At 39.6% G+C, this 10,563-nt stretch overlaps 1 protein-coding gene across 1 annotated transcript in view; it reads left to right on the top strand.

Moving 5' to 3' along the window:
* Window positions 1-6,651: 6,651 nt before the first annotated feature.
* The window catches only part of PROSER3 (proline and serine rich 3), an 11,425-nt gene continuing 7,513 nt past the window's right edge, over window positions 6,652-10,563 (top strand). Inside the window, exons 1-5 of the mRNA XM_015816606.1 lie at window positions 6,652-6,766; window positions 7,723-7,831; window positions 8,288-8,586; window positions 8,769-8,914; window positions 9,746-9,807. Coding sequence (XP_015672092.1) covers window positions 6,756-6,766; window positions 7,723-7,831; window positions 8,288-8,586; window positions 8,769-8,914; window positions 9,746-9,807 — 627 coding nt within the window. The 5' untranslated portion in view covers window positions 6,652-6,755. The remainder of the gene's footprint in view (window positions 6,767-7,722; window positions 7,832-8,287; window positions 8,587-8,768; window positions 8,915-9,745; window positions 9,808-10,563) is intronic.

Raw genomic sequence — 10,563 nt, 5'->3', positions numbered from 1 at the left:
AGTAGGGTTGGAGCTGCCTAGTACTTGGGTGAGAAATCTTCAAGAAATACTAGTGCTGTAAATAGAGAGGTAGGGAAAACATAACGGAGACAGCAATAGCTTCCATCTTTTTGCCACAAAGCCTATATCAGGGGTCTTTAAACTTAGCCCTTTTATGACTTGTGGTCTTCAACTCCCAAAATTCCTCAGCCAATCATGCTGGCTGAGAAATTCTGGGAATTGAAGTCCACAAGTCATAAAAGGGCCACGTTTGAAGACCCCTGGCCTATATGAACGTGTTTGTCCAGCTTTCTTGTGCTTCTTGTAAAAGTTTCCTCTATAGACATAAGTATTTTGATTTGTTTTAATATGATGAAAACATTCATCTGTAATCTTTGTAGATAAAGTTGCTATAAAAATAAGCCAAGCACTGGGTTTGTGGGTTTTTGATCAATGTTGTCTCAAATTGGGACTTGCTAACCCCAACTCTAAAACCTGTTGTCCAGGAAGATTACAAAATCTTGATTAAGCCGGTTGCTGGCCTGAAGAATTTAAAGATTAGAAGAATTTAAAATTATGGCATGTTTAGTATTTTTTTTAACCTGCTCTGAATTTTAAAACTGGTCAATATTAGCATAATGGTGGTATGTTGAATTTATTTTATTTGTAAAATTTATTGGCCACCCATCTTACCGCAGGGTAACTCTAGTCTAGACATTACTTTTAACAATGTCCGTATAAAGTTCTCTTGTATTTTAAGTTTTGAATTCCTCATAGCAGGGACTCGGAACTATATAGATTAAATTTGCAACAAGATGATTTCTTTCAGAGGTTCCTAATTTGTTTTTTTGGTAGCATTTGTTTTGGTGGGTTTAGATCATGTTCATCTCTGAACCTAATATAATTGAGCAGCTTTTTGTAACTTTCCCAGTTATCCAGAAATCATAAATAACTTGGAGATGCAGTGATTAAAAATATTTCATTGAGTGATTTTTTTTAAATGTTATCCTCATAACATCCCAGGTTAAGTTATGTGACAAAAGAATCTAGTTCTGTTCCCTTTGCTAATGGTTGCTAGCTTTTCTGTATGTAAGAAGTATTTATACACACAAGCAGTGCAGGTTTCCATTGCTTTGAGTTTAACTTGGAGTAGAGATGATCTCTGAACAGGGCATTCAGTGGAAGGTATGCTGATATTACATGCATAATATAAATTATATTAATTTGCATCATTCCCATCATGGCTGAAATGTCATGCAGTATGTGCCCTTTGCCTTCCTCCCCTCGCAGATGCTCTGAAATCTTGTTGCACTAATTACAGAGTTGTTTATATTCCTAGGAGCCTGTATAGGACAACTGTCTTCAAGTTTATCTTTTTGCAACAGTAGTCCATTGTTGCATTCAAAATAGCTGTCACTTGGACATTAAGTAATAATTCTGAACCTTTCTGGACATTTGGCCTTTTAAAAGGTCAAGCTGATGAAGTGGAGATTCAGAGGCTATATTTCTGTTCTTAGTACAAATTGCTAATTGAAGCCATCTTGTAAGTACTGTAGTCATATTCCACTGGTAAATTGGAAGTGTTTCTTTTCAGGCTATTTTGCTTACAAATATACTTTTGAAACCTTACATGCTAGACTGGGCTAAGCCCCCCTCCCCCACCCGCTTGTCAATCCTTCTCATCATTTCTGGGAATACACAAATACCTCTTTCATCAATACAGCAGCTTTAAATGAGCCCAGTGGATTTAGATTTTATATGATGCCCTATATAAATGCTTTTGTATCTGCTGCATCATAATGCTAATTAACTAGGATGAATACATTTGGACTATTGTAAACAACTCTTGGGTTTATTGAAATGGAAATCCAACTTGCATGTCTTTGAAGCATCCAAGTAACCATTTGGCTTTCAAGTGGAAGAAAGCAGCATAGCATTATCTCCTTGATTCATTAACTTGGTCTGTAAAATTGAAAAATGCAAGCAGATTCAGTGTTACTCACATTTAATTGTCAAGGAAAATTTTAAATCCTGATTTAACTAAAAAAAAATTGCAAATGACTTTATACTTGTATGTTTATAAAAATAATGGTTCCTCTTTCCCCCATTTTTTAACTTAATTCATTTTATTGTTGAGGTGATCATAAACTGTGCTTATACATAAGGGCTAAAACACTTAAATACCGTACTCATAATGCAGCTATGGAGGTGTACCTTCCCTAAATCTGCAAACAATTAATATAACCATGAGAAATGAACACAAAAAGTAATTGTCTGGTTAAGAGGAACAATGATCCTTAGAGAGAACTTTAAAAAGCAAGTTAGATATTATATAAGTCTTGCATAAAGTGACAGTAGGATAGTTAATCTGGAAGATTTCCTATATCTAATAATCACTATGGTGAAATAGGATTAAGGAAAAGATGGGTCCATTCATCCAATGGAGTATTGAATTTGGTTACTGGCTTAAATAGTGTGTGATGTACTGCTGTGTTTATAAGTGCTGGTCTAGAATGATCACACAAGAAAAATCGGATCAAAGGATTTTTTCCCCTGTTCTATAAATGCCGATAATTCGAATTTCTGGCTCCAAAAAGGAGAAGCTAAAAAACAAAAAAACAGATGACCATGTCAAGAGAAGGCTTGTTCTAGCCTGAGCAGGTGCCATGAAATAAACCACAAGCTATTACTTTAAGTCCCATCTGGATTGAAGGGTTTTTCTTCTTTGTGCCACCATATTAAAATGCAAAGCCAGTCTGCTTTGAGTGCCAAGCGACAGGAATTCTTTAAACCTGCCAACCTAAAGACACCACTTTGAAACCCAGCATAAAAACACTGAGGCAGTCCAAACTCTTTAGCAACACATGACAAGGTCCATGTTTTCCTATAGTTCTGGTGGTTGGGTGAAAATAATAGGTAGCTCTCAAGGAATACAAGATGAGTGATAGGTTTGGGAAGGAACTGCCATCCTTTGCTCATCAAGCCTGAGACAGCAATGCCAGTATTGCCTGTGCAAAAGATTGATTTTTTCTTTCAATCTTCTAGAGTTGGAGGGACAGGTCAGTGGCCTGTTTTTCAAAGAATGTATCATCGGCTCTGCTTTTTTCACACTGAAAAGCCTATGGGAATTCCTGCATTCATGCTGTGTTTAATATTGTGCTTGCTTTTATTCTCCAGCTTTGATGTGCACTGTGCAGATGCCCTTGTGCCTAGTTCATTCATCAGTATTTGATCCAGACAGTGCTGGTAGCAAGAACCGATACTAAACAGGAGCAGTGGCAGAAACGATTCAGAAAAATGTGTGTATTTTGTAGAGTGATCTCGGAGGACTTTGTAGCTTGGGAATTGTGTAATTTCTGCCGTCTATGAGGATATTAATGTTGCTGAATTTACACATCTGGCACATTTAAAAAAAATTGTAGTGAGAACCTATTGAAAATCCTATTGCACTTCTCCATAGCATTTTAGGAGAAGATATTCTGGAACTTAGAAGGATTTGTGTTCTGTTGTCCTCTAAGTTGGGAGAAAATGGGCAATGCTTTTATCTAACAAGGAATAAGGAGAAATTTCCTAACAGTGAGGACAATTAACCAATGGAACAGCTTGCTGTCAGAAGTTGTGGGTGCTTCATCACTGGAGGTTTTTAAGAAGAGACTGGACAGCCATTTGTCTGAAATGGTATAGGTTCTCCTGCTTGAGCAGGGAGGTGGACTAGAAGACTAGGTCCCTTCCAGCTCTATTCTAATTGAATTAAGTAGCTTAAAGCTTGCTTCTCTTCTGCTAAATTTATTTATTTATTTATTTATTAAATTTATATACCGCCCTATCTATCTCCCTTACGGGACTCAGGGCGGTGAACAGGCGATACTAAAAACCACGATAATAAATAAATAGTTTCTGTTCTAAAATTGAATTAAATAACAGGCCTGTTCTAAAAACACACCCATACAAAACCCCCCACTGAAACATAATCAAACTACGCCAGGCCGGCCGCACGGAATAGATGGGCCTTCAGGGCTCGGCGAAAAAGGCGCAGGTCCGTAGTTGTACGTAGGTCGGGGGGATAGGTCATTCCAGAGGGCAGGAGCTGCCACAGAGAAGGCTCTCCCCCTGGGGGTCGCCAGCCGGCATTGTCTGGCCGATGACACTCTAAGGAGGCCCTCTCTGTGGGAGCGGACTGGTCGAAGGGAGATGTTTGGTAGGAGGCGGTCTTGCAAATATGTAGAGAGAAAGTAGAGAACAAAGGCATATGCTGGGTAGCCCTTTTACCCTTTCCTCCAAGACACGGTGTGAGGCAGGAGTGCCTCAGAGGTACAAATCAATCCAAAGGATCCAATAATTGCTCCAGCGTGAGGGCAAAACAGAGGGCAAACTCTACCCACCCTTAGGATCACAGGCTGCTGTAGATAGAATCGGTGTGCCAGATGCAAGAAACAACTTGGTAATCAGTGAGTGTCAACTGCTGTTACAAGTCATCTTGGAAAAATTGGTGCATAAAGTTTTGGTAGGAAAGAGCTGGGTTCTGCTGGTGGCTGCTAGCCTCATTAGGAAGGGAATGCCTCTCTTCCATGCTGAGACTGTAGATTAGAAGCTAAGATTCCCTGTTGGCATGGAGTATGAGTAATTGGGAATTACAGTTAGCTACTGGCATGCCGCTGCCCGAATTCTTGCAATATGATTTCATTTCTGCAATAAGCAGAGCAACCTATTCCACTGAGCCTTGTGGGAAATACTGTATTTCCTCTCCTGTTTCTAGACCATTCTCATCTCTCATGATTCTTCAGCCATATTAGGGACCCTGATTAGGAAAGCAGTTTATTTGCATTACTCTGCCAAAAGCTGCTGTCTTTCAGTCTCTAGAACCAGCATGGGAGCTGTTTTAAGAAAATCACATTGAGATGCTAGACTAGAAACTACGCCACCTTTGATCACTTGGACTCATACAGGTTTTTCTCCAGAGCAAAAGATTCTGTGCTGTTTGTTGCATCATGCTGTTTGCTGTGCCGGGCTATAGTAGGGTCAGTGAATGAGGTGCTTTCACGGGAGATGGGGGAAAAAAGGACAAAAACCTGTTGCCTTGGCAACTGCATATGGGGGTGTGTGTGTGACATAGCACCATGGAAATTTCCTTCCCAACTGCCCAAGAGGTGGCTGCAAAGAATTCCTTGCTTGGAAGCCCAGGAAAGTTAGAATCTGGAAAGACTGTTGAGTGGCAACACAGCTGATGGAAACAAGCTGGGATTCCAATAGTTTTGGAATTGCATTGAATTTCAAGTATGGGTTGAACTAACCAGGACATTCCTTTGAATGTGGATCAGTCTCTGGACATCTGTGGTTGACCTGCATGCTGAATGTGCAGCTCCATAGCACTCTGGAGTGGGTATCTATGGAGTGGGTATTAAACATTTTGCAAGACTGGGGAAACATGGCTTATATATTTTACCCCCTGATGATGGTATCTGTTCAATTGTGTCCGATTCTCAGTGGTTCTGTGGACCAGGCTCTAGGGCTGATTTTTCTGTTTATTTTCTATTTATTCCAGTTACAGCCACCTATACTACAGGCTGTGGATGACAAATAATATTTTATTAACTGCTTTCATCAAGGTGTACAAATGAGAATGGCACAGTAATTACAAACAATTCAATAAAATTTAGTCATGACCTAATAGTCAAACTGGTAAGCAGCTATTAACCAATAAGACAAAGCAGATAAAACTATACATATTCAGGATGGCATTGTTGAGAAGGAAGCTTCTCATGGGGCAAACCTATCAAATGTCCTTAATTTGAACAAGGATGCTACCGTACATCATTTGCTGCTTAGCAAATTTGTAGCCTTGGGATATTTGTGCTGGCATAATTTAAAGGTAGGCTTTGTAAGGATTATTAGCTATACATGGAATGTTTCTGTTTAGTTAAGTCTCCCACCCCCACTGTACCCCATTTCTAATGATCAAAGGACTTGTGTCTGGGACTTTCTTTTACTGATTTCAACTAATGTAAGTTTGTGTTTTAAACAGAGTTTGATGAATAAGTGCTCACAGCCAGATTCACATATAATGCTAAGCCATAAATTAATCAGCCATGTTGAGGCTTCCTTTGATATATGAATTCATCTGTGCTTTACAATTTATTCAGGTTAGCTTTTAATCTGTTCATATGTATTCTTTAAATTATGGGGTTGGACCTGATGAGCATGTTTTTTTTTTATAACATTCATTGTTGAGCAGAAACTCTTGGGGCCAAAATGATAGTTTGGAGAGAGCATTGAAAGTAGAAACTTTGTAGTGGGTAACCCTTTTCTTTCACCCCCTTATAACAAGGGCAAGAATCCTGCAGGAGAGACTGCTAGACCTGGGTCAGCTTTGTTCCCATAGAGGGACACTTGTAAAATTGCAGGATGAATCAGCAGTGTGTTGCCATCATTGGCATCCTCAAAGAAAGATATATATTTTTTTTAAAAGTGTAATTTCCCTTTGTAGTCAAGGGTCCTTAGCAGAACAAAAAACCCTGCATCTTTGCATTAAGCATCTTCTTTTTCATCATTACCAAAACCTAACCAGAGAGAAATTGAAAATCTACAAAAGCCAAAGCTAGGCAGAAGAATTAAATTGTATGATGCCTTAAGTATTTATTATTTACTAGATCCTCTTCTGTTTGTTTGCTCATAGAATACGCTTTGGAAAACCTGACATCATTTTCATGAGGGAGAGAGGCAAATATATTTCCAGCATGGTTTAAACCAGCTCTCTGCAAATAACTTGGTGGAAAACAATGGATTCTAGGTACAAGAGTGGCTACCTATTTCTTTTTTTGGAATACTGTGGCAAAAGATGAATAGAATAAATTTAATGAGTTCAGTTGGCTGCCTCTAAGAAACAAGGTTGATACTATAATATGGCCTTCTCTGTAAATCCAACTACCCTACACAGATTGAAGTAATAGAACTCTGAGTATATCAGAAGAATGTAATTTTGTAGGTTCTTGCTGTTAAAAATATCTGTATTTTGGAAACAACAAGGAAAAGACATTTCTAAATCTTTCTTTGTATGCCATGTTGTTAAATGCATTGAAGACAGGAACAACTCTGAATTGTATCACTTTATTCTGGCAGCCTCATTTCCCTTGAGCTGTGTTAAGTACAGCTACAGTATAGATATGCTGGAGTTAACCCACAATCCATCTAATCCAGTCAGAACACTATGAAAAGCAAGGCACAGATGTGGTTGGATCCACTTATTCAGCTTTCCCAGAGATTGTCACTGAGTGGCACTCTATGATGTGATCACTGCCATTGGTAAAATTAATTTTGGCAATATTTTCTAGTCTCCTTGGGGGAAGCTAAGTGTCTTTCCTGTTAATTGAGAAAGAAACAGAAGTTAGGGATTAAAAATGGAAATTTGAATGCTCTTAGAAACCTTAACAATATATAAACCCTGTGTATTTAATTACATATCCTAGGAAGAAAGGTTTAGAGACATCCTTCTCCTGTTGTTCTGGTTTTCTAGATGTGTATGTTTTTAACACTGTGGACCCTGTAAATTTTGTTTGTCTTGTGCACCCACAGTTCTACCATTTCAGCAATGTGTAATTCAATCTCACCAAAAGGTCCATATTATCATGTCTACACTGTTCTTTTTTCTCCTAGATTCCACAAAGTTAGGTTTCCTCCCCCACCCATGGTTGTGGTTAATGGTATATGTAGACACTTGTCTAATAGACATTTCTTGTTTACTCACAGTCTAGCTGTATTCTCCACTCTTGGGAGCCCCTTTTTGGAGGGATCCAGTTCCCGAAGCCATTATCATCCTTCTCAGGCCCAGCCATTGAGGCAGAAGAAGCAACAGACGGTGAGAAGAGAATAAAGTCATGCCGTGTGGTCTCTAAGGAAAGCAAATAGCAACTGAAAGCAGACTGTTCTTTTGGCGATCTGTCCTTATGGAATTGGATGTTAAGAATTGGGAATCTAGCTATTAGGAATGCAGACTTGTCTCCCTTTGATCTGAAGGCTGAAACAGAATAGCCATCTTCCTGCAGGAGTTAGACATTCAAAGAGCTGATGGGTATAGCCAAATCATTAGAGAGAACAGGTTGAAATCGACTCGGCTGCAAAGTTCTTGAGCCAGTCATCTAGCCTTCTTTTCAGAAATGTAAGGATAAAGTAGGTGTCTATGGTTGACATTTCATCTACAGGAATCTGTGATGCATAAAGTCTCATGGAAGGAAGTTATGATCTCTGAAGTTTGGATCTCTGATGGATCTCTGTGCCAAGGGGGAAATGTCTTTTTTATTTTTTAACTTCTTAGGTCCTGAGCCCATCTCGTTTGCAGCCTAGGAATTGCTCTGTCTTTCCTGAGGAGCCAGAACCATTGAGTACTTCATACCCCCATTTATTGCCTGACTCCAGCTCCCATGAGGGAAAGCCCCCTAAGTCAAACTCCACAAGCCCCTTCAATGAGTCTTGGCCCTCAACTGAACGCAGCTCCTCCTCCCTGACTCCAGAAGGAAAAAAGGATCTTCCAGCACAGCTGTCATCAGAGGCCAAGACCCTGGAGGCTCCAAAGCTCCCAGATTCTGCCTCAGACAATGAATCCATTGTTGCCAAGTGAGTCCATTTATAAGAGTCACCGTTGAAATGGCAGATGAAGCTGAGGACTGGGCTTTGTAGACGAACATTTAATGATGGCCTTGCTTGCTTTTCTATTGACTCTTTTTCTGTAGAGTCCTGGTTTCAGGCCCACGATGATGATTGCCTTCTGATCAAACTTCTTTTCTTTCCTTTGGCAGGTATATTGAGCGGTTTCGCTGTGGGAAGCCCGCTGATCGTAAAGAGCGCTTGGCATCTAGTGGAGGTTCAGCTGATTTCTGGTGGCTTAGCCACTCATTTCTCCCAGATGGAGAAAACTCTCAGAAGGAAGCATCGCTATCTTCGGGTACTTAAATCCAATAGAAGAATAAAGATCTGGCTAGGTTCATGCATCATGCTGAGTCATCATTTCTCTTACCATGTTTTATTTGGTCCAGTGGCTGAGTTTATACGCTTTTCTATGCCGAAATAAACAACCACATTGGGACTTAACATGATATATGAATATAGTTCTGGTATACACAGAGCTTTTGTCAGACCAAGGCAAAAGACAAAATCTGAGTTCTCTTGTGGAAATAAAGCTGCCTTAGGCACAGGGATGGTGGCAATAGATGGGAAGAACTTTTCATTTGGAAGTTTGTAGATATGGCTATAGGCACACAGGGGCATGTTATCCTTGGGCAACCTCTACTTGCCAGTTCCTGGTTAGAAGACATGAAGTATTGTTAGCAATTCTTAGCAAGTGTGTATAATGAACAGCCTTGTCAAGAGGACAACAGGTATTGCATCGTCTTCATCCACTTTGCAACTATTGGGCATGTGGTTTAAGATTTTTTTAAAAAGCAATAGTGAAAGGATCCTGAGCATAGCAAAGACTTGGATAATGTTCTTGTTTCCTAAATGTTCTGTGCATCCCTAGTATTTCCTGCAGTTGGTCTGTTCATAGAGTATTTGTGGACCTGCTGGAAAGGCACGTAGGTGATACTTTGGTTGAGAGGGAACTCTGCAGCTCCACGGATGTACATCCAATGCAAACGTAAAGGACTTCCTAACCCATTGAAACATCCTGTGGTTTGTTTTTTCTTTTTCCATGTAAAATATTTTGAAAAGTTATTCCTTTAGAAAGATGATTGTTCTGTATGAATCCTTCACTTTTAATTGAGATGTCTCTTTGCAGATAACAGCCAAAGTGAAGTGAGGTCATCTCTTTTCAGTCCCATCCTGACTCAAACTACCTCAGTGAGTAACAAGATATTCTCCTAGACAAGGATTCTTTCTATTCAAGAGGCAGAAAGTAACACAACTCTGCTGGCTTCTTTCTTTTCTGTTTTCCAGCTCATGGGTGGTCTTGGGCCCAGAGAGTTGGGAAAGCCATATTTTTGGCCCTGAGGATCAATCCTTATCAGTCATAAAGCTCAGCCTACATGAATGATCTTGAGTTGAGGTGGCTTCTGAGCCTTGCCTCCTTCAGACTGAGAATAAAATAGAATGTGCCCATCTATGTGGACCTGAACTTTTTAAGGGAGGTCAGAATAGAACTGCAGTAGATACATAGGAAGGTCATCTAATGAAATGTGGCTGCGTAGGCTTTGTCAAATACATACTTGGAGTAATTGCTCTGCTCTAGGTAGAGAAAAATGTAAGATATGTTACAGTGTTTCTCAGTTAGTAGATTTCTTGGGTTGGTTCCCCCAGTTACTTCCTTGTCTTTTTATCAAGGACTTAAGAACTTTCAGAAATTCTGAATTTCCAGAGGAGGGAAATTTTGCTTTAAAAATGTTCATCTAAAACAGGGGTGTCCAAACTTTTTTCAAAGAGGGCCAGATTGGATGAAGTGAACGTGCTGGAGGGCCGAACATTTTTCCGAACATTCTTTGAACCATTACAATTAAATGCAAATGAATTATTTTATGCCTCTTTCCTCTCTCTCTCTCTCTCTCTCTCTCTCTCTTTCTCTCTCTCTCTCTTTCTCTCTCTCTCTTTCTCTCTCTCTCT

The sequence above is a fragment of the Protobothrops mucrosquamatus genome, unplaced genomic scaffold (genome assembly GCF_001527695.2).
Source record: "Protobothrops mucrosquamatus isolate PMUCROS unplaced genomic scaffold, P.Mucros_1.0 scaffold468, whole genome shotgun sequence".
Lineage (NCBI taxonomy): Eukaryota > Metazoa > Chordata > Lepidosauria > Squamata > Viperidae > Protobothrops > Protobothrops mucrosquamatus.
The sequence above is the reverse complement of the archived record's forward strand: the minus strand, read 5'-3'. Positions and strand labels throughout refer to the sequence as shown.